The sequence below is a fragment of the Humulus lupulus genome, chromosome 8, assembly GCF_963169125.1.
Source record: "Humulus lupulus chromosome 8, drHumLupu1.1, whole genome shotgun sequence".
Classification (NCBI taxonomy): Eukaryota; Viridiplantae; Streptophyta; class Magnoliopsida; order Rosales; family Cannabaceae; genus Humulus; species Humulus lupulus.
The window spans coordinates 37,211,225-37,236,250 of NC_084800.1; the positions used below are offsets into that span (position 1 = coordinate 37,211,225).

The window sequence follows — 25,026 nt, forward strand, 5'->3', positions numbered from 1 at the left end:
ACCTATAAGGACCCTACGTGATATGTATATGAATAGAAAGAATAGCCCACGCTTCCTCACGGCCAAAAGATTGAAAGATAAGGTCCACATTCCACTCCCCTTATAGTGTTTTCAATGAGCCAAAAGATTCAAATTGTTTGTGAAAGCAAAAGTTAGGAATATAAATATTATGTAACGTCCAAAAACTACCTAATAAGACTTAGGGCCTTGATTGGGGGGCCATGATGACAATGTATGGAATTATGTGCTTAATTGTTATATTGATTGTAATTATGTGAATTATATGATAATATGATTAATTGTGCATATTTAGGGGTATTAAATATGCATGTGGGCCTGTTTCTTATTAGAATGGCGATTTTAGTAATTTGGCCTGTTGCGGGCATAATTGTATATTTATGTGCATATATGTGTTATATGTGAGAGACCACATTATTATGTGGGTTTATCTGGGTTACTCGGCACAAGGCGATCCTAGAGAGCAAGCTAGCGGGAAAGTCACAACGAGACCCAATATCCGACTCGGGGAGAGTCAAGGGGTATTTTGGGTATTAGATATTTAATTGGGTTATCGGGTTAGGAAAATAATTAGTTTGAGATATATTTGAAGTTAGAGAGTTTAGGAGGGAATATTGAGAAAATTCACCATTTTGCCATCGGGAACGTTTTTGGTACCCCGAGCCTTGGGATTAACTTAAGTCAGTTAACTTAAGGAGATAAAAGACAAAAACACCAAAAGGAACACACATAGAAGCTGTGGACCGACTATTTCTCTCTCTTAATTTACTCTCTTTATTTCAAGAAGCTTTTCCACGATAACCATTGAAGCTAAGGGGATTTAGTGATTAGAAGCCATAGAATTGAAGCTTGGGATTGGGTTTCAGATTTCTTGAGGCTAGAAGGACTTCATCTACAACTAAGGTAAACATCTGAACTCTCTTTTATGGTTTATTTCCTGTAGAATCCATGGTTTCTTGAGGTGTTTTTGAACCTCTTAACTCAAGGATTGAATTGAAGATTTAATGGGTTTTAGGATTGTATTCCTGTTGGGTTTTGTTGCTGGAAAGATGTTAGAGTTATTGTGATGATTGAATTATGGTATTGGGGTGATTTTGAGTTAGTTTGGTTCGAATTTGGCTGCTGAAAGTTAAGGAATTTCTGGGTTCGAGGGGCCAAGTCGCGACTTTGTTCTTGATAAGTCACGACCAAAGTCGCGACTCAGCCTGAGCCCAGGTGCCTTGGGAGGTCTCTGCCTGGGGGGCACGCCGTGACCTGCTAGGGCAGGTCGCAGCCCATGCCTCTAGACAGAGGCAAGGAGGCTCTCTGGTTTGAGGGGCGCGCCGCGACCTGTTAGGGCAAGTCGCGGCCCGCTTGGGCATTTTTGCCTTGGGGAGTTTGATTTAAATGGAAACCTTTTTCTTAGGGCTCGGGATCGATTCCACTGCCCGATTTAGTGGATGGAACTCGAGGCCCCAAAGGATAGGACTTGGTCCGGAAGCCCTTACTCACTCGTTATTAATAGAATCATATTTTATGGTTGTGACTAGGGTATCGCTCGGGGCTCGGAATCAGGATCGTGCTCGAGGGTCGTTATTATTTACGCTTATTCGGACCCGAGGTAAGAAAATTGCACCCAATACGTGTTATATGTGATTAGGGCTTGACCCAACTATGATCTATTATCATGACTAGGGTTTGGGCCCTGAGAACGTTTATGCTTAGGTTGTTGTTTTACATATTGATTGATAATTGCTTATGTGATTTATGACTGCTAAATGGATTCCCTAGTTAGGGCATGAGACCCCGTTACATCAGTATGAATAGTGTTATGAGAATGATAAATCACGGTGTTGTGTGGTTAACATGCATATGTGTGTATTATGTTGGGATATGCTTATCCATATCTGTTTTTGTGTTGAGGTCTGTAATCCTGGAATAGGGCTTGATTTATTAGTCAAGGATGACAATAGCGCGCTGCGCGTTGGTCGAAAGGCTTAAGCCTAACTTCAGTAATGTACTATTACGTTGGTCGACTGAAAGGTCGATGGTGAACCAAGGGGTTGGGCTAGCTCTATGACTAGTGAGACAAAGCTAAGGGCGAGGGCCCCAAATGACTCTATGGTCAGGTAGCTAGGGCATAGGCCTGGGAATTGGCTCTAAGGCCAACTAGTTAGGGCAGCGGCCCCAAGTTGATCCAATGATCATTCACTTGAATCTAATTGATAGTATCTATGAGTTGATATTACTGATTATGTTGAATGGGTATTTCAAGGTTTATATTCTATATTCATGCATATGTTGAGTTTTCTTGCTAAACCTCGGCTCACGGGTGCTTTGTGGTGCAGGTAAGGGAAAGGAAAAGCTTGACCAGCCATGAGTTGGAGAGCTTCAGTGGCGGCGTATACATATGCGGCTGCTCGACCACCACGACTGGGGTTATCTCAGAGGAACTAGGGTTGAAGCCCTGTTTTGCCGCTTAGGCCGGCTAAATGTAATTTTGATGTATACATACCTTTTTGACAGCTTAGTTGTAATATTTTGGGATCCCATGTTTATATGAAACTTTTTAAATAAAAGTCAACGGTTTTTTGACCAAATTTTTTAACCCTAACCCTTATCACTAACCTTAGTTACACATTTTAAACCAAATAACCTGATTAACAGGTCTGACAAAATTTTGAGTACACAGTATAACGGTCATGAATTAGGAAGCCGTTACATATTATTTCCTTAGAAAACCTTTAAGTATAATCAATCTTCAATACTATTTCCTTTTTTTTTTTTTCTTTTTTATTAAAATTATGATTACTTTATCCTCTAATTTGATTTATCCTGTTATATGCTTAAATAATTTCAATTATGATTACATTAAAAATTAAATCTAAAGTCAGATTTAAACTTTTCAAATCATGATAAAAGAAAATGATTAGATTTTGTAAAATTCATACTACCAAATAGCAAATATACGCCTTTTAAATATTACTTTTTAAGAATAATAAAAAAATAGTTAATATCAAAATCAAGATTAAAGGTGTAAAAAAATGTCTAAAGGGTAAAACAGATGCATTTATTTTGAATAACATTTGATATTTGCTAAATCATTAGGAATTCGTATGAAGAAAGCACTATTGGTATGAAGAGAGGATTAAGCTTTCAACTAAATAATTATATATATATATATATATGTATGTATATATAAAAAAAAAGGTTTTCTTAAGGTTTGATGTTAGTTAGTGGAGAAATAGTGACTCACATATATAAAGGGAAAGCTCAAATGTCACACAATGTTTGCAAATAAACTATGGAAGTTCAATAGGATTAATTTATTTATTTAATAGAATTATTTATCTCAAAATTATTGTCGGAAAAAAAATTAAGAATTACGCTGTAAATTTCTCATGATAATTTTGAAATTAACGGCCCCAAAGACATACTACCGTGCAATTATCATGATTATTTTAGTAAAAAATGAAAATATAAGAATAACAAACCTAAATAATTAATAATTTAGCTTAATTGCAAATTTTTCATCAAAAAAATACATACGCTCTAGTGAGGCCGTTTTTTCGTAAAGTTTAATTTAGAATACTGCTTTCAGATTTTTTTTATGGGAAAAAGACTGCTTTCAAATATTAATGTTGATCAATTTGCAGATTTTAAAGAGCTAATAAGTAATAACTATCTTTTAAAGTGATTTTTATTGGTAGCCAACTGTCAAACTAGAATTATTATTAATATTTTCAGCATATCCACTTTAAATTTCTCATCATCCCGTACTCATTCGTGGTCTGTGGATTAAAAATATTATAGAAGTTTGAGAAACTATTAAACTTTTAAAAGCGTTTGTTTAAGTAATATAATTACATTTTTTGTTACAAAAAATATATATTATGGTTGACCAAAGCGTTGATAAAATAGATCGAGTTACCATTTAAAATAAATAATTTTTATAAAAATACTTAAGATTTAAAAAAAAAACTAAAAACATGAAATCTAGAACAAATTACAAAAAATACAAAAGAACAAAAATAGGGAGATTTTTTTTTTGTAAAAGGCGATCACAAAACGTTACAAACTATTATCGATATTTTTGTAATTTTTATAAAATTTCTTATTTTCAATTTTTTTTTTAAATTTACAAACTATGTGTAATTTCTCCTTTAAAATATATATAGACTGCTTTACCATATGATATTCCACAATAGAAAATAAAATGGAAATAGCATGATTCAACTCTTATCACTTCACAACTTGTTATTACCCATTGAACCTAGTTCTTGGGATCTCCAGTCTTTAGGTTGGGTTACCATCATGAGTGATTCATCATTCTAAGGGCAATAGTCTCATTCCCTTCGATGTTTGATGGACTTTCTCTCTAGCTAATCCTTTCGTCAAAGGATCTGCTAGGTTATCATCAGTGCGTACATGATCCACTCTAATAGCTCCTGTTGAGAGAAACTCTCTAACAGTACTATGCTTACGACGTATCTGTCGTCTCTTACCATTGTAATAACGGTTCTTAATTTTTGCAATAGCCGCGATACTATCGCAGTGGATCAACACAGCTGGTATCGGTTTTTCCCATAAAGGGATCTCAGCTAGCAGGCTTCTCAGCCAACCTGCTTCTTCACTAGCTGTAGCTAGTGCTATCATTTCTGACTCCATGGTGGACTGTGCCAAAATAGTCTGTTTCTTTGATTTCCAAGAAACAGTTCCACCAGCTATACTAAAGATATAGCCACTTGTTGCCTTGGAGTCATCAGACAGAGAGTTCCAGTCTGCATCACTATAACCTTCGAGAACAGCTGGAAACTTCTGATAATGTAATCCAAGGTTCATGGTTCTCTTTAGGTATCTCATGACCCTTTCAATAACATGCCAATGCTCTATACTAGGTCTGCTAGTAAACCTGCACAATAATCCCACGACATAGGCAATGTCGGGTCTCGTACAATCAGTGGCATATCGAAGACTGCCAATGATGCTCGCATAATCAGATTGTCTTACACCGTCACCAGTGTTCTTAAATAACTTTACACTTGGATCATATGGTGTGCAAGCAGGTTTACAATCAAAGTAATTATATTTCTTTAGAATCTTCTCAATATAGTGAGATTGATCCAGAGAAATTCCCTTTTCGGACCTAGTAATCTTAATACCAAGGATTACATTCGCTTCTCTGAGGTCTTTCATATCAAAGTTAGCACACAACAGAGATTTCACAACATTAACAGCATGGATATTCGAACCAAATATGAGCAAGTCATCCACATATAGACATACAATAGTGCAAATGTCATTACCAGATTTATAATAAATGCATTTGTCACTTTCATTCACTTTAAATCCATGTGAGATAACTAAATTGTCAAATTTCTCATGCCATTGCTTAGGTGCCTGCTTAAGACCATACAGAGATTTATCTAACTTGCAAACCTTATGTTCCTGGCCATGGATCACAAACCCTTCCAGTTGATCCATATAGATCTCTTCTTCCAATTCACCATTCAAAAAAGCAGTCTTAACATCCATTTGGTGTACAACTAGATTGTGTATGGCAGCTAGGGAAATCAAAACTCTAATGGATGTTATCCTCGTAACAGGTGAAAAGGTGTCAAAGAAATCTATGTTTTCTCTCTGCCTAAAACCCTTGGCTACCAAACGAGCCTTGTATTTTTCAACAGTACCATCGGGTTTCAATTTCTTTTTTAAGATCCACTTACAACCTATAGGCTTACAACCAGGAGGTAAATCAACTAAGTGCCACGTTTTGTTAGACTCAAGAGACTCCATCTCATCATTTATTGCTTCTTGCCAAAGGTCAGCATCTAAAGAGCACAAGGCTTCTTGGAGGTTAGCAGGATCCTCCTCTAATGTATAGACACAGAAATCAGAACTATAATCTTTAGCAACTCTAGTTCTTTTACTTCTCCTAGGTTTTGATTCTCTATCCTCAATATGTTCATTATTCCTAATCACAGGAATGTTGCTAGTAGATGCGCCCCCACTATTTCTCAATTTAAAAGGGAATCTATGTTCATAAAAATCAGCATCATTTGATTCCACAATAACATGCGCATTTAGATCATAGAACCTATATGCTTTACTATTCATTGCATATCCGATAAATACACATTCATAGGCTCTACTTGCTAGTTTAATTCTCTTAGGATCAGGAATACGAACATAAGCCAGACAACCCCAAGTTCTAAAATAAGACAGGTTAGGTTGCCTATTTTTCAAGATCTCATAAGGTGAAACTTTACTTTTAGACTTAGGAACTCTATTCAGCACATAACAAACAGTCAACAGAATTTCACCCCACCAATGAGATGCAGCACCAGAATTCAATAAAATAGCCACAACAGATTCAGTAAAAGTTCGATTCTTCCTTTCAGCTTTACCGTTCATTTCAGGTGAATATGGTGCAGTGGTTTCGTGTACAATGCCATGTGAATTATAAAACTCAACAAACATGTTTGAATCATATTCAGTTCCTCTATCACTACGAAACCTTTTAATTTTCTTATTGAATTGATTCTCAATTTCAGTCACAAATAATTTGAACATGTCAAGCGCATCACTTTTATTTTTCATCAAGTACACATAAGTAAAGTCAGAACAATCATCAATAAAAGTGATAAAATAACGTTTACCATTCCTAGTTAACGTTCCGTCAAGTTCACAAATATCTGAATGAATTAAATCTAGTGGCTCAGATTCTCTAGTTACAGACTTATGAGGAGTCTTAGTTATTTTTGCTTGACTACAGAAATCACATTTTTCAAAGTCATTTTCTGACACTTTAGGAATCAGTCCTATGTTACTCATGTTCTTAATAATGCACTTATTAACATGACAAAGTCTAGCATGCCAACCATTAAAATTACACAACATATAAGCAGAAGGAGAAACTTTATTGGATTCAACATTTAACTTAAACATACCATCAGTAGCATAACCCTTCCCAACAAAAATACCATTCTTAGTGATGGTGTACAAATCAGCCCCAATAGTTTGAGTAAACCCAGCCTTATTAAGCAGAAAACCAGAAACCAGATTCTTTCTCATCTCAGGAGTATGCATTACATCTTTCAGTAATAAAGTCTTTCCTGAGGTAAACTTAAGCTCCACATTTCCCATCCCAACAACAATAGTGGTGTGGGAATCTCCCAACATCACTTTCTTATCATCAGCAGCAGTGTATGTTTTAAACATAGCACGGTCATAGCAGACATGGCGAGAAGTGCCAGTGTCTACCCACCACCCATCTGATCCACCAATAAGGTTGATCTCAGAAATCATAGCTATAAAAGCTTCTTCAGTCAAGTTAGCCTGCGGAGCAGTGCTTGGCTTGTTCCTACACTTACGTGCCATATGACCTGGCTTGTTACAAACGTAACAAAGGAATTGTCCAGAGTCATTCTGTTTAGGTGGGGGCTGCTGCCTTCCATGTTGGTTCCTGTTATGGTTCCAATTCTGATTGTTGTTTCGAGGATTGTGCTGGTTGTTGCGGTTGGAATTTGAATTCGCGTTGCGGTTGGAATTTGAATTCGAGTTGCGGTTCTGATTCTTAAAGGTTTTGCCATTTGGCTTTAGAACCGCAGATGTGGGCTTCTTAGGGATGCTGTTAGAGACAACAAGCACATCTTCTTTCTGGTCTTGTTTCCTTGCTTCCTCCTCGATTCGAAGGCGGGTGATCAAACTTTCTAAGGAAAATTCCTTAGTCTTATGCCTGAGAACATTTTTAAAGTCCTTCCAGGAAGGAGGTAATTTGTCAATTAAAACAGCAACTTGAAACTGTTCATCAAGGGCCATACCTTTCGAGATAATCTCATGAGCAATTTTCTGAATTTCGTGAGATTGGGCCTCCACAGATTTGTCATCAACCATCTGATACTTCAGGTAGCGACTAACAGCGTATTTTTTAGTCCCCGCCTCCTCTGTATCGTATTTCTTTTGCAGCGCCTCCCAAATCTCCTTTGCTGACTTGTCTGAGTTATAATAGTCATATAGATCATCAGATAAACCGTTAAGAATAAAATTCTTACATAGGAAATCGTTTTCCACCCATGAGTCCAAGTCCTTCTGTTGCTTCTCACGTTCAGTTTGATTGTCCTTGTCGGTCGAGGCTTCAGGGACAACCGGCTTCAGAGCAGTGAGCACAAACGCCACCTTCTTCATGGTCAGATAAAAAAGCATCTTCTGTTTCCAACGCTTAAAGTGTAAACCCTCAAAGCGAAATGGTTTGTTAATATCAACAGAGGTAGAACCAGAAAATTCATCGGTCGCAGCCATAGCAGAACAGAAAACGTCTTAAAATTGATATTCCACAATAGAAAATAAAATGGAACGAATTTAACGATCAATATTTCTGGCTGAGTCGCGGACAAAGTCGCTATCTTTAAGACGTTTCGCGGCTCTGCCCGAAGTGTGCACGCCAGTCTATCAACTACGCCGTCCCCAGGATAAAACAGCCTTTGACGGACGGCGGCGGCGCGCGCGCGTGTATGGTGGTCAAGTGTGTGAGTCCTCACCCATTCGCACAAAACTGGGTACCCCTTGGGGCACGCCCCAAGTCATTGCATTTGCAATATATATACACTCCAAAAAGAGTGTTCCAAATCCATGTGGGACTTTTCTCATATCACACACAAATGTATCAATTTTTAATAATTCATAACAAAAGGTTCCAACACCATATTAATATAAGATCGACAATATTAAGCTTCATTTATTGTGAGTTCGCTGAATTAAGGATATAATTTAACGATATTATTTTATTTAATATCTAATGCTTTAATAAAGCTTTTCCATACATTTGATTTGATTTGATTTGATAGGGCTCATATTTAGAAACCCCATTAACTAGTATCGGCAAAGTAGTGTTATCTATGACAGTCAAATTCCCTTGTTAGACATCCATCATGCTATTACTTTAATATTTTTTCTTTATATATATAAAATTATATGATTCAAAACCCATTAGCTAAGTTTTGAACATAAAAATAAAAAGATGAAGATATACATGGCTGTTTTGACACAAACAGGTCTCTATTAATCACCTCCATCATATACAGGACAATAGTATAGTTGCTTTCAAAGATGATGATGGTTGATATGATTTCAATTCATTAGATATCATATGATCATCTAATTCAATAATTTACTTTATTTGATTAATACCGCCATGATTTTCATTAGATGTATCATATATTATTATAATTTTGATTGGAACAATAATTTAATTAATGCTTGTGATGACTCAATATGCTGTGTCGTACATATATAATTGATAAAGATGTTACTTGTATTGCCTTCTAAATTACAATGGCCATTTTAAGTTTCTTATTATCCTTTTTCGTTGATGTCACAACCTTTTGGACTCAAGTAAATATAATCATAACAAAATGCAAAGTAATCAAGATGAGCTCATCATCAATGCATTAATGAAAGGGATTATACAAAATTCATATGATTAGACCATTTAAAAAAAAAATTAGGGCAAATATATATATATATATAAATAAAATTGGGCCAGTTTAAAATAATAAGACATAATTATTAAAAAAAAATAAATAAGGGGAAGGCTTTCTACTTCAGTTATTATGTAAAAACCGAAGTAGAAATTGATTATTTTACTTCGGTTTTTACATAATAACCGAAGTAAAAAGTGCATAGCAAGGAAGTATACCCCACTTTCTATACTTCGGTTATTAGGTAAAAACTGAAGTATAATCTCCACTTTCTACTTCGGTTTTTACATAATAACCGAAGTAAAAAATCTATTTTTCACTTCGATTTTTATCTACTTTTTGCTTCGTCTTGAACTACTGCGACTGCAAATTTAAGCGAAAATCAAAATAAATCCAGCTTAAAATTTGAAGTAAAAGTCATTTTTTCTTCTTGTAGTGAATGTAATATTCTTTTAAAATAAACTTTTAATTATTACATTGTTATTTATTTATTTGAGGGGATACTTTTACTTAAAAGAAGAAGAAAAAAAGTTTCATTCTTAATGTGAGGAAGATTAACAAGCGACCCACGAATCATTGAAAAGCTTTGTCACGCATCATCATCACTACTCTATATAATTAAGAAAAGGTCAAAATAAAGATGCGGAATTAATTTTAACACACCATCTACATCTACCCTTGTGAAAATCATTAATGAAAAGTAGAGGAACAAAAGAAAAATGGAAAATAAATAGTTTTGACTTCAAAACAAATTCACATAAAGCACGCATATAGAGATTTTTCACATGAATCATGATCATATACTCTTAATTTCTACTAAACGTTAATTGAGAATACCCGTAGAGACCGTACATGCGTAATTGTTTTGTTTTAATTGTTTTTTATTTTTTTCAAAGTTAACTTAAACGTACTATTTATATATTTAACCGAATATTTTTATATTTAACAGTAGTTTGTAAATATTTAAATAAAATAAAAAAAATAATTAAAAAAATTAAAATAAGATATTTTTTTAGATATTTTACAATGATAATTATTTAAAAATAATAAAATCATACATTTTATAACTTAAACAAATTTAATTAAACATAAACTCACTTATTAGAATAATATCATATTAAACATATAATATAATCTACTGTCAATTAGTAACAAATTATTTTTTTTAAAAAAACTTAAATTTAAAATCCACGTATAATATTTAATATTACATTAAATATATAATATTTTATTGTTACTCTCAAATTCAAAAATTAGAACAAATATAAACTTAAATAAAAATAAATTATTTATTTAATTAAAATAAGATATTTTTTATTTAAAATTTATATAATATTAATATAAATTTAATAAAAATAATTAATAAATTTTATAAATAAAACTAAACACGATTTAACAAGTATATGTATATCTATATTATTTTGAATTGTGATCCATTGTATTTATATATATATATATAAATATATTGGGTATTTATGGGGGCAAGTAGCGTTTTCCTAGGGCAAGTAATATATATTGAGTATTTGACTTGGAAGAAGTCATAGTCATTGTCTGCTCATGTTTTTGCAACTTGTCTCATTTTATATACAATAGCCCCTTATTTGACAAGCAATAAAATAATTTATTATAGTTAGTAGAAAGCTTGATTTTTAGAAGCTGTAACGAGCTTGTTCATATCCTAAACCGCTGCGTAAGAAAACAATAAAAACGTTAGGGGTAGACTTTATATATACAAAAAAATCGTACTACTTGAACTATTCTAGTAGTACGGCTGAGACTTTGTGTGCAACTTTGTAAATCTTAAATATTTTGTCAAATATATATTTATAAAAGGTCATCTATGTATACCCCATCTAATGGTCGCATATTTTTACCAACTTGATACATAAAATTATTGTTGCTAATTTGTAAGATATTTATATCTAGAACCTGCTAGCTAGATCCAATCTTTATTTAATAGCAGAAAAACAAGTTTTGAATACTATTTATTTATGAACGAGTCATGAGTAACGACACATTTTTGTCGATTTATAGTAATTGAAAATTTTGATATTGTCAAGAATATTAAAAATATTTTTATGTATACATGTGTTTTGAGAATATTCCCTCTAAAAAAATATAAAAATATTCGATAGAAAAAATAAATCAGTTCCTCCAAAAAAGAAAAAGAAAAACTCAATGCATGTCAGAATTTACTATGACTTATATTACGTGTAGAGACTACAGCTGAGTAGTTGACAGGGACCAATTGCGCAATTCAATATATTTAAGCCATTTGACAGTATTAATATTTTTGACAGTTTCTGACGTATACATAAAAATAAACACATATAGATACGTATAAACAGTATTACTTGGATGAAAAATTAATTAAACATGTTATATATTTCCTATATTTGCATTACTTTAGCTTTATTTTTACTCCTAATGGGAACGGCTATACGTACTTTTACACAGCTTAACTTGTACTAATTTGCAGCCAGCAAGATGAGAAAAAAAAAATACCCCCTTTCAAAAAAAAAGGAAAAATATTCATTATAATAATTTATATGTTTGTATAAATTTATGGCAATTAATTCCATATTGGTTGCTATATATGTAAACGTATATACTGTGCTCATAAGAAAAACGTATGTTTGTTTATACTTAGGGATGAACGTGCAATATATTTGCTTAATTTTATTTAAAAAAATTTATTAATTATTTTTATTTTTAGTAAAAGATAAATGTTATTCTAATTTTTTATTTAGTTACACAGTTATATTATTTATACACACAAAACTTATATAATGTATTTATTATGTATTATATATTATTATAATAATGATATTTTATAATATTTAAATTATATTAATATAATTAATAAATATCTAGTCTTGTATTAAATAATATTATAATAATAATATTTTAAAACATTTGAGTTTATATTAATATAATTAATAAATATCTATTTTTTAATTAATTTTACAAATATATTTCGTTAAATATTTAGAATATTTCATTAAAGTTAAAAAATTATTAAAATAAAAAATTTATGTTATATACATATTTTTTATATAGAAGAGATATAAACCTATGTTGATGGAGACAACATGGTTATTCTATAAAATAGATTACATCAACCAACTAACTTAGTCTATCATAATTTTTTACAGAGTAAAAAAATATAATATAAATAATTAATATTATATTTCATTGTTTATTTTGCAAAATATCCTCCATTTTTTTAAATGTTAAGTAAGATGTCCTATTACAAATTAAATAGTACTCGCTATTATTTAAAAAAAAATCAGAAAAATCGAATAATAAATAAAATATAATAGCCTCTTCATGAACCACACCAAACCTTCTCTCTATATATGTATATATAGTCGTTCTTGTTCATCCATTTTTTCTCATCTTATTATTTTATTTTATCATAATTTTTCTTTATTTATTTGTTTATTTTGCTTATAAGAGTAATCTTGTCTATTAAGATTTGAGCATTGTTAAAAATATGATTAATTGCAAGATGCAAAAGATAACTATATATAATGATTCATTACCAAGTGTATGTTGTCTATAGATACATATAAATATACATATATATTTAGAGAGGACTGCCATCACTACTACTACCACTAATCGTTGACCTAATATAAAGAAGAAAAACAATTCAGAAATATATCTAAGCATATACGTATTTTCTTAATGCAACTTGGTTTGAAAAGTGTTATTTAATCAACTCTAATAATAAATCAAATGATTAACCCTAGCTTGTCAACTTTTTCTTTCCTTAACTTTGTTCTTATAGTTATTATTTGCAGCACTTTTGGGTAAATATTATTTAATTAATTAGTCCATTATTTGTGTACGTACATACATATATATTTTATAATAAGGAAGATATTAATTGTAGGGGTTTTACCAATTGTACTCCACGGAAGTTTCAAGAATTAAGAACGACCAATAAGTACTTTGTAAGAACATCTGAAATATTATTATTTTTGAGTAAGTAACTATAAAAAATAATTAATTAGTATTAGTATTAATACATTATTAATTGATCAAATAGTAGTATATTAGTATACATAGGTGCGAGTTATATCAATGAAAATGTGATACTACTACTCTTTAAAAGTCAGATTTTATTTTCACGAATTTTAATATTGTTGTATAATACACACCATTATTATTATAACTACAAATAAATAATAGTACCCCTTTATCGTTCTATTTTCTTTCTTAGAGCATCTGCAACCAAACGAGATTATCCCATATATATGGGGTTGGTGTGTTGAAATACCTCCAATCAAACGGGAAACTTAACAGCATTTAGCCGTGTGTCAACAGTGACACGACATATATGCCGTGCACTGTTCACACGGAAAAACTTTTTTTTTTCAAATATAAATATATTTATATCTTTTATATATATATGAGTGCACTTTTAATGGTTACTACTCATGGATGATTACTTTAATATTAACCATTAGATTAAGATCAATGGTTCATATTTATAGTTGTTAATTAATATTTCTAAAAATAAATTTTGATTTTTTTCAAATTTTTTGAAGGATTACCTGATGAAAAATGTTTATTTATTATGAAAATATAATATTGTAAACTTTTTTATTTTTCAAATGTATGTCAATTTCTAAATATAACTAGTGTTTCTCATTGGTTGAAAACACCATTATGATGGAAGACTTCTCAATGGTTACTACCCATAGATGGGTACTAACAATTATGATGATGTGGCAACATAGTGACTTGGTATAGCAAGTTACCAACAAGTAAATATTTTTTTTTCTATATTAATTTCGAATTTAGTTTTTTTTTTTACCATAATTAATGGTGTTTTCAACCAATGAGAAACATTAGTTATATTTAAAAATTAACATACATTTGAAAAATAAAAAAGTTTACAATATTATATTTTCATAATAAATAAATATTTTTCATCAGGTAACCCTTCCAAAAATTTGAAAAAATCAAATTTTATTTTTAGAAATATTAATTAACAACTATAAATATGAACCATTGATCTTAATCCAATGATTAATATTAAAGTAACCATCACGGGTAGTAACCATTAAGAGTGCACCCATATATAATATGAACCATTGATCTTAATCTAATAGTTAATATTAAAGTAACCATCCACGGGTAGTAACCATTAAGAGTGCACCCATATATATATGAGTTTATATTTTATGTTGGGTTTTTTAAATTATAAATACACATAATTTAATTTTTTAAATAAAATTTCAAATATTTCATAATTAATTTTTTATATAATTTATTTTAATTTGTGTGAAAATTCTTACTCTACACTATAAGAAAATAAAATTAACATTGAAATTGATTAAATATATAAAAGATAATTAAAAAATAATATAATAATAATATATTTTTTGGTGTAATTTTTGGTGTTGTGGTTGAAATGAAAAAAAAAATATAATGCTAAGATTTCTTAGTTTTGGTGTTGGTGCAACACTATACATGGAGTAATGGGTTGGAATGCTCTTAATTCTCTTAAAAATGAAAAATAAATAATTTATGGTACATATTTTTAATTTACTTTATATATATTCTCTTTCCTAGCTAGCAGAAAGAGTACTTTAAAAAGCATTGTTGAGGTAAAGTTTGACTGAAGTTTTTGGTGCATCAGCCTCCCTTCTCACAAAAAATAGTTAATTTTTTGGCGCCTTGAAAGATAAACAGCAATGTCATTTCATTTCCAAAAAAAACAAAGAAGAGGAGATGTCAAATTTCAAATGAAAAAAAAAAATGAGTGGATCTACTGGTACTTCTCATCCATTTTAGTTAAATTTTTATTTGAGGAGGATAATTTGAATTTGAGACCATTTTAAAAAAATATATTATATTTGTTTTAGTTAATTAAGTGCTATTAAATATAAAATTTTGGAAAATTAATTTAAATATATCCTCATTAAATATTAAAAAAAAATTAATTGCACAAACTTTCAAAATATATATATATAGTATATCACTTATATATTAATTAATTATCAGTTTAGAAAAATGTACTTCGATTTTTACAAATATGAAAAATAATTGTTGTGAACTTTGATTACTAATGATTTTAATTCTAATGATGATTTTTTAATATTAAATTATCAAGTATATATCTATTCTCATTTTAAGTTAAAAATAAAATGCGTGATTATTTTTTATATTGTTTTTTAAGGAATTATGTTCTTATATTGTTACTATTTTAATTAAAGATGTTTAATTTTAAAAAATAATAATAGAGGTAATTAATAATAAGTAATTTTGTACCTTTTTTTGACATATTAAGTACTTTTGTACTTAAACATGTAGATGTGAAAAGAATTATTTTTTTTAAAATGTTTTAGAGAGAAAAAAAAGTGCATATAGAAACATTTTATTTTTAAAAATATTGAATATTATTATATAGGCCCATGAATAGTACATGCACACATTCTACTTGTGCAATAGTGCAAATGTCAACGCTACTTCTAAAACTATTACAATAACTCTCCTATTTCTCTATCTCTTTTCCTCTCACATAAGCAATTGTATATAAATACAGCGAACCTGACACCTTTCTCAATTGTCCCATACTTCCACTCTCTCTCTAACTTTGTAGAGAGAGAGTATCATTTAAAGAAAAAAACAACTTTTAGAGAGAAACTGAAGAAGCAAAGTTGAAAACGATGAAGCTCATTTGGTCTCCTGAAACAGCTTCTCAAGCTTATATCGAAACAGTGAAATCGGTAAGCTATAGATGTAGATATATATATATACAGAATTCGAAATCTCAAATTTATATGATTCGCAATTTATTTATTTATATTTTGTTATTATTTTTCAGTGTGAGAAATTCACAGAATCCGGAGTGGCCGAGCTTCTTTCTGCCATGGCAGGCGGTTGGAACGCCAAGCTCATCGTCGAAGCCTGGTCCCACGGGGGTCCCATGGCAACGAGCGTGGGGCTCGCCGTCGCTGCCCGCCACACGGGCGGAAGACACGTGTGCATAGTGCCAGACGAGAGGTCTCGGCAAGAGTACCTCAAGGCCATGCGGATCGGCGGCGCCGGCTCTAACGCTTTTCCGATGCCGGAAGTGGTGGTCGGGGAGGCCGGTCCGGCCATGGCGGATCTATTAGGTGTTGATTTTCTGGTCGTTGACTCGAAGCGGAGGGACTTCGGTAGAGTTTTGAGAGTGGCCAAAGTGAGCAGCAGGGGAGCCGTTTTTGCATGCAAGAATGCATGGCAACGAAACGTTTCCGCGTTTCGATGGCAGTGGGCGGTCGAGAGGGGGACACGTGTCGTCAGGTCAGTTTTTCTTCCCGTGGGGAAAGGATTGGATATCGCTCACATAGGGAGCTCTAATGGTGAGACTGCAGGGTCAAGGAAAGCTCCTAGCCGTTGGATCAAACATATCGATCAACGGTCGGGAGAGGAACACGTGTTTCGGGAGTGATTTTTGACTTGCAGGGGAAGAAACGAACGTCAATAAATTTTGATGCACAAAAATGATCATAATCATTCATTATGGTCATTGTATAGAGAGCTAATATATATAGATGTAAGTTTATATTTTTAGTCTTTTTTGGTTCTCAAATTATCATAGTCAACAAGTAAATGGACAAAATTGGTAAAATGCTTTAAAAACATATGTATTTTCAAAGCAGTTTAACAATTGTTTTTTCCTTCCTGTGATATTTTGTTGATCCAGATGAAGATTTTTAGAGTAAAAGATTAGTATATAAATAAGCTGTAATTATTAATTAACTTTCGTTTTCGAGATATTGTAAATATTAACGTTGTATATATATATATATAAAGTAAATATATCTTTTGAGTGTTCTCTTATCATTTATATATTTTTTTTCCAACTAGCAAGCCTTCTCATTATTTATTTATTAATTAATATATATATATATATATATATAAATATCCTCATGCTTATATGTCTTCACGTAGCATGAAACCTTTTAATTTTCATACACATGGTATCCATCTTTTTTCACAGTTAATTGGATTTTAAGAATTTATCTTTGATATATATGAAGTTAATGAATGAATGACATTTGATTTAGCTTTCACACAGTGGCCTTTGTATACCTTATTAATTAGATTGTCAAAACCAAAATAATAATAAAGACAAAAAGAGCAATAGCAGCTTGAATATATATTCAATAAATTACTTTATTTGGTATAAACCTTGCTTAAAACCTTTTCTTTTTTGGTGTCTTTAAATTGTTTTTTTTTCTTACTTCCGCTTAATTTGTATAATATCATACTAATTTGGACATATAAAATTCTTTTATTTTTAATGCATTAGTCAATTGATACTCTTCATAACCTGGAGTAGAAAGTGATAATTGGTTTTTGCTTACCGACTTATTATAAGCTGGAAATGTACAAGAAGACAAATACAAAATGGAACAATTTTTTTAAATTGTTTTTATTAAAAAAAAAAAGAAGCAGCTAAAAGCTAATGGGTAATAGCTGTTGTTTGCACTTGATCAATTTAAAGAAGAGTGGAAAGAGAATAAAATTATATTAATTATAAGACCATCTCTAGTTATTCTTGTGTTAGTATAGTGCAAATGTGTCAATGTCAAAACTATACAATAAAAGGTGATTAAATATTGAGAAATGGGTGGAAATAGACATTTTTTATAGTGCATTTTGTATAATAACCTACTTTCAAAATATTTTAGCTAAATGACCTCTTTTATTAATGAATTTTTTGTATTACCCATTTTATCCTTAAAATAAAATAATAATAAATTAAAATAAAAACTCTAATAACTATAATCTTCTTCCTCTCACCCATCCACCAACACCCATCCACAACCATCCACTTTCATCCCCCGCCGCCACCACCACCGCCGGCCACTGTCCCCTACCGCCGGCGAACACTGCTCATCACCGAATGCTGCCATTTCTCCAAAAATCCATCCACCACTCAGTCAAAATGTTGATTTATAAATGTTTTTTTTATATATAAAATATGAGATTTTTGATATTGTTTTTGTAGATTTAAAATGCAAAATGATTATTTTAGTATATTGAAAGTATAAGTAAGGATTTATGTTTATTTCTGGGGTTTTATGGAGGTTAAAGCTTGAAAATCTGAAAAAATTAATGGTGGTTTCGGCTATTTTTGAGATAGAGAAATCCAGAATTTTTTGACAGCTTGTCTAATTTTTCGACAAGGAGTCTAATATTTTAGACCAATTGTCTAAATTTCAGACCAGTAGTCGTATTTTTTCGACTACCTGTCTAAATTTTAGACCATCTGTCAAATTTAGACAGATTGTCTAATTTTTAGACAGATCGTCCTATATTTTCAACTACCTGTCGAATTTTTAGACAAGTTGTCGAATTATCAGACAGGTCGTCTAATTTTCAGACAGGTTGTCGAATTTCTAGATTTTAAACTTGATTTTCATTTTTTTATATAACTTTTTAATCAAAGTAATACCAATAATTTATATTTGTTTATTGTATTTTTTTTTCAGATGTCATTAAAAAATATTGTAATATTATGTGATGGAATGTGGAAAAAGAATGAGGATTCGTGGAAATAGATTTCAAATGGTTCACGATCAAGATCAAGTTTGGTACAAACTAACCTAACTTATGAGGAGTTAGTTGAACATATTTATGAAGTTACATAAATCGATCGCAACCTCTTCGATATAGATTTAACTTACAAGATAACGACAATGGTGGAGATTGAACCAATTGCAATAAAAAATAGTAGAGACATTGTTAGTTTCTTTACATGGCAAGAGCGTGATTTGGTTCCATTATGTGTGAGTTTGATCAAGAAGATGGAAAATGTGTTCATTAAGGATAAACTTGTTACTAATATTGATTCCACTACAAATGTTAATTAAGATCCAATTCTACATGATAAAGTGTTGTTCTTATACTATAAACATAATCATCATAATAGTACCTCAATAGACTATCTACCACTCAATCGTTGATCATCATAGTAGTTTGACTGAAATATGTACCACTCAATCTGTAATCATCATAATCTCATAAATATTAAGTTTTGTTTAACTTTATAAAATGTTAATTGAGATATATATTCTTGTATTGTGTTATTGGAGTTTTTTTTAAACATTTCAAACATTTTAGACAACCTGTCGAAATTTGAGACTAGTTGTCGAAGTTTTAGACAGGCAGTCCAAATTTTTAGACTAGCTGTCAAACTTTTTAGACAAGCAGTCGAAATTTCAGACTAGCTATCGAAATTTTTAGACAGGCAGACGAAATTTCAGACTAGTTGTCGAAAGTTTTAGACAGGCTGTCAAAATTTGAGACTAGCTGACGAAATGTTTAGACAAACAGTCAAAATTTCAGACTAGCTGTCGAAAGTTTTAGACAGGCAATCAAAATTTTAGACTAGCTGTCGAAAGTTTTAGACAGGCCGTCAAAATTTGAGACTAGCTGTCAAAAGTTTTAGACAGGCTGTCGAAATATAACATAAAGAGGTCTGAAACAGAAACATCCAACACAAGTAGTCTATAACAGTTTGTGGTATACCAGAACATTTTTATACATAAACAAAATACCATTCCATTGCCTTTGCTAATAAATATCCAATACAAGTTATACTATAAGAGTTTGATACATGAACATTGTCATACTACAAGGAGAAGATGGCTGTCGGGTGGAACAATTTTGAAAGTAGGTTATTGGATCTTAATTAACATTTGTAGTAGAATCAATATTAGTAACAAATTTATCCTTAATGAGCACATTTTCCATCTTCTTGATCAAACCCACACATAATGGAACCAAATCACGCTCTTGCCATGTAAAGAAACTAAAAATGTTTCTATTATTTTTTATTGCAATTGGTTCAATCTCCACCATTGTCGTTATCTTGTAAGTTAATTCTATATTGAAGAGGTTGCCACTACAAGAAAAAACAGTATTCATAACACTTAAAAACTGCTAACCGGGAGTATTGATAACGCTTCTGAAAATGCTAACATAGCCCATGTTATTAAAAGTCCTGTCTTTTCTATAACATTATTCAAATGTTATGTTCAATTTTATCTTAAACTATTCAATAACACATTTTTAGTTGCTATAATATTCAAATAATAATATTTAGTTAGAGTACTTAGTTATAAATTTGAAGTTTAATCTTATACTTTATGCATAACACTTTCCAACTGTTATGAAAATTGTTATATTTGATCATTTTATAACAATTTTAGTTCATTCTATTATATAATTCATAACTTTTTGTCCCAATTATAATATATTATACAAAACAACCATAATTATTGTAAATTCTCCCAGTAATAACATTTTGTTATTTTGTAGTGTGCATTTTTAATTGTTGTAAAAAAAGTTTTTATTATTGTATTTTTATTAAAAAAATCACAATTGCTCACAAGTGTAATATTAAATAGATCAAAAAATCTAAAATATTCAATATATATGATAAACCATGAGTATTTTTACATTTGAAGACGAACTACTTCAAACCATGACACTGTCCACTTCAAAAGTTCTTAGTTCTAACTTGATTTTGAAAGCATATATAATAAAATTCTATAGTCTTGCACATCTTTTGCTTCAAAAGTAAAAATCAGAAACATAACAAGATACACAAAAAGTAAACCATGAAGCTTGCTCCACCCTCCAATTCATCATCCATTCAATTGTGCACTTTTCTTTGTTGTGAGGTTGATTTGCTTAGCTACACAAGAGTTTAAATAATTAATGCTTAAACTTAGTTAATAGTAAACTAAAAGAGTACAAAAAGAAAGAAAGTTAATAACCTCATCACGACTTTATAAGATGGCCATGCAATTACACTAACTACAGCACATACATCACATAGGCATGAAATATTGAAGATTTATGCTTGGTAAAATACTCATTAGAAAAGTTAGCTCAAACACTTTATGATTATGAAATGAAAATGCAAATGATACACCAACCAAACATATAAATATATATATATACAATACAACAACTAATTTATAAAGAAAACCCAATAGCATAGACACATGAACTAGAATTAGATCAAATATAAAGTTCCAAATAACAAGAGTAACGAATTTGCCATTTTTATTGTAGATTTCCAAATACTGTCTTCAGGGACCCTTGAAAACTCTGTTGTAATATAGAATATCAGTTCAGTGGCTTTAGGAACCCTTGAAAAGGGTATATGAATAAACCAATTCCAATCATGAAACATTTTTACTATAAATAAACCAAGCACTTAGGTTCAATTTCTTCGTGTTCAGCCAAGTGTCATCATATTGTATTCTACTAAAATATCTTAAATTAAAGAATGCTAGTAGTCATCACCCTCTGCCACCATACTTTTTAATCACCCAAAAATGAAAAAGAAAAATGCCTTGGCACTAAATGGAATGGTTTGGAAGTCCAAAAAAGTGCTACTGGCCAAGTAGTATGAGCACATTATGACATTAGAAGAAGAATACCAGAAAAAAGTAAAACAATTAAAAATATATCAAAATCGCAAGTTCCCTAAATCAATGTAAAACACAATAGCAGAAGAAAAAATTTGAGCATAAGACATGAGCAGGTAAGGATCAATAAAGCTACAGAATTACTAGAATCTAGGCTACACTAAGCATCATTGGAAAAATCATTCCCAAAATATTAAAATCCTGCTAGGCAGCAATAAACTGTCATGGTAGAATTTTAAGTTATTACCTGGGCAGTTAGACTTTGGATAGTATCCACTACATATTTTTCATGACCCAGCTCAGGATGGCGCCTTGCACCAATAATTAAAGACATAAGCACCCTTGAAAGCTATCGCATGCTAACAACAACCATTAGATAGGTACTTATCTCACTCGCCATAAACAAAACTTGACAACAATCTCTAAAGCATCACTCCGTTAAGGTGTCTTTTTCATAAAGTGAAAATAAAATTTAAAGCAGCAACTTAGTAATTTGTCAAAAAACTAAAACTTCACAATTCAAAGCAGCAACTCAGTCATTTGTCAAAAAACTAAAATTAACAATCCACTAAAGATTAAATGCCTTTCATTTAATGGTAGGAATTAAATATATAATAAGATCGATTGAACAAAAGGAAAAAATTATTTCAACTTACTTTAAATGGTAATCCATGTTCTCTTGCATCATTCAGATTCTTTACAACTTCAGCATAGACAGCTGCCTTTTTCTCAAGGATAGGATTGTTAGCAAGAGGTACAAGCTGCATGCTAGAAGCACCAGATGAAGCTTGAGGGCTAGAAGTCATCGACATTATCTGACCAAAGCGAGCACCCCCACTACTGCTAACTATCATGTTGGTTCTAGGTAATGTGGAAATTTGACTCAAGCTTTGAAGACTATCTCATTTTTCTCTTTAACAATCCTCCTACAGAGCATTAAAATTTAAAAACCATCAGGATCAAAGCTCAACAGCAATGATAATCACTGCATAGAATATATTTATGCACACATAATCTATCTATAATTTGTTCATTATTCAGCTCAATGATATAAACACCTTATAAAACATCAAAAGAATTTAAAATATATTAGATTAATAACCAAATATTATTCATCACGTATGTGCTCACAATATCATTGATTGATTAGGGTACATTCTGCATATCCCGTGTGTCATACTAACCTCCAACACTTTCAACATGTAATCATTAAAACTTCTGAGGTTATCCTTTTGAGCTTCTTGGACAGCTGAAATAATTTCCATTTCATGCACCTGGTGCATAGGTATGATTAAGAAATCATTATCAGTCACAAACATGGCCAAAGTATATCAAGTTGTTAGAAGAACAACTATTTTCTCATAATCAATTAAATTTTCAGGCTTGCTTGCAACTATATATTGAATGATTCTCTATTCTTAACAAAATATAAATATATATTATAGAGGAGAGTGAGAGAGAGAAAGAGACTATAAAACTAATTCACATGCCAACAATCAGTACCAATGGCTTGAATAAACACTTGTATTTTAGAAAATTCGAATAATTGTTTTAAGTAGCTAAATTGGTTATAACATTATGCCAACACATTCAAACCACTTTAACAAAAGTAACATACAAGGATAGTTACTCCAAAGCAAGTAGAGAAAGCAAAAAATATCTTTTAAACAAAAAATAAAGGATAACAAGCACAGATGCAAACAATTTTAAGACTAACGTACCTGCTGCAGATATTCCTCAACAGTTGTTGCCTCCGCAGGGAAAACATCCTCAAATGTTGTCTTCATAAAACATACAGCAGAAGAAAATCAAATGGCAAAGCAATTATAAATTTTAAAAATACTGCATAGTTGTTATCTGAAATTCAACAAAAACACCAAAGAACAAAAGTAGGGAGAGCTTCAAAAAGGACATGTTTTACTACAAGAGAAAATAAAAAAGGAAAGTAGTTGAATTTGGATCCAATACTTTTGCAAAAGGTTGTTGAGTTGAGGAAACGATAACTGAAGAATAAAGGTACAACAACAAACATATTTTAATTAGTTTTATAAGTCCAATTAAATTTTTGAAAGATACAAAATCTTATTTGAGATTTAAAGTTGAAATGGTGCAACTTTTTTTGCAACTAATACTTGTCAATAGTTAAACAAGTTTGAAACCACCTTGACAAAAAAAAAAACTAGAACCCATGGAGCAAGATTATATACACGCATACACATATCATCACAGCAGCATCATCAACACACAATACTTCAATATTTTTTTACTTAATTTTGCATCATATGCTACAGAACCCTTTTGACCTTTCAAAAAACATTATTGTATACTCAAATACAATAATGTTTTCCATTATTTTAAATGCATTATTCGCCTAGTTTTCCATTATGTACTAGTGCATTCCATTCATCAACAACAACTATACTTCACACTAGTTAAAACAGAACATTTCACAAATGACAAATATGGAATAGAATATAGAAATAAGTTGAGACAACTGTAGTTATATAAATATATATAGAGAGAGAGAGAAAGAGACATTTTCTAAACTATGAGGCCTTGAAAGTGAGTATCAAAATCTGAAATTCCAGAGCTTAACTGGTCAGAATCCATTGATGCTTCTGCTGCTTCAGCAACGCCCAAAAGCTTTAAACACTCATTCCAACACTCAGCACCCCTCCATATAGAAGCTTAGCTGCAATACCATAATACCCAACATCATTAGCTGCATATGTATATAACAACATTGGTGCTCTCAAAAGTTTCTCTCTTGACACATAAAAGCTCTTTGGTCTTTCTTGTATTCTAATGCTTACAACCTCTCTAATTTTTCTCACTATATCCTCTCCATTAGAAACAATTCCAACACAAACAAATATATGTATTGATATATTCAAAATGTTTCTTGATATTAAACTAAAATCTTAAAACATAAAAAGAAAAGAAAACTCACAGACAAACGGCTTCTTGAGCAGCTGGGTTGCTTGGGTTCTTGCTTCAGCAGGGGAATCATCATGTGTGCTTCAGCGGCTCAACCAAAGAGAGTGACGAGAGACTAATAGACTGTATTTCATTTCATTGATAGCTCATCTTTTTTGTAC

General features: G+C 31.1%; 2 protein-coding genes across 2 annotated transcripts; one reads left to right on the forward strand and one right to left on the reverse strand.

The window, feature by feature from the left end:
* The first annotated feature begins 16,059 nt into the window (after positions 1-16,059).
* LOC133793699 (uncharacterized) lies at positions 16,060-17,024 on the forward strand. Its single transcript, XM_062230997.1, has 2 exons — positions 16,060-16,219; positions 16,318-17,024. Exons 1-2 carry the CDS (start codon positions 16,160-16,162, stop codon positions 16,924-16,926), a joined length of 669 nt encoding a protein of 222 aa, XP_062086981.1. The 5' UTR covers positions 16,060-16,159; the 3' UTR covers positions 16,927-17,024.
* Positions 17,025-22,575: 5,551 nt separating this feature from the next.
* On the reverse strand, positions 22,576-23,198 carry LOC133795270 (nuclear pore complex protein NUP93A-like). Its single transcript, XM_062232725.1, is given in 2 exon segments — positions 22,576-22,854; positions 23,113-23,198. Coding segments are annotated over 2 exon segments (360 nt in total). The 5' UTR covers positions 23,194-23,198.
* Positions 23,199-25,026: the final 1,828 nt, after the last annotated feature.

What these genes read in the sequence shown, in the direction of transcription:
- LOC133793699 (XM_062230997.1), top strand. Translation starts at nt 16,160, where the DNA reads ATGAAGCTCATTTGGTCTCCTGAAACAGCTTCTCAAGCTTATATCGAA. An exon ending in ATATCGAAACAGTGAAATCG is followed by an intron (nt 16,220 to 16,317) that starts GTAAGCTATAGA and finishes ATTATTTTTCAG; the next exon opens with TGTGAGAAATTCACAGAATC.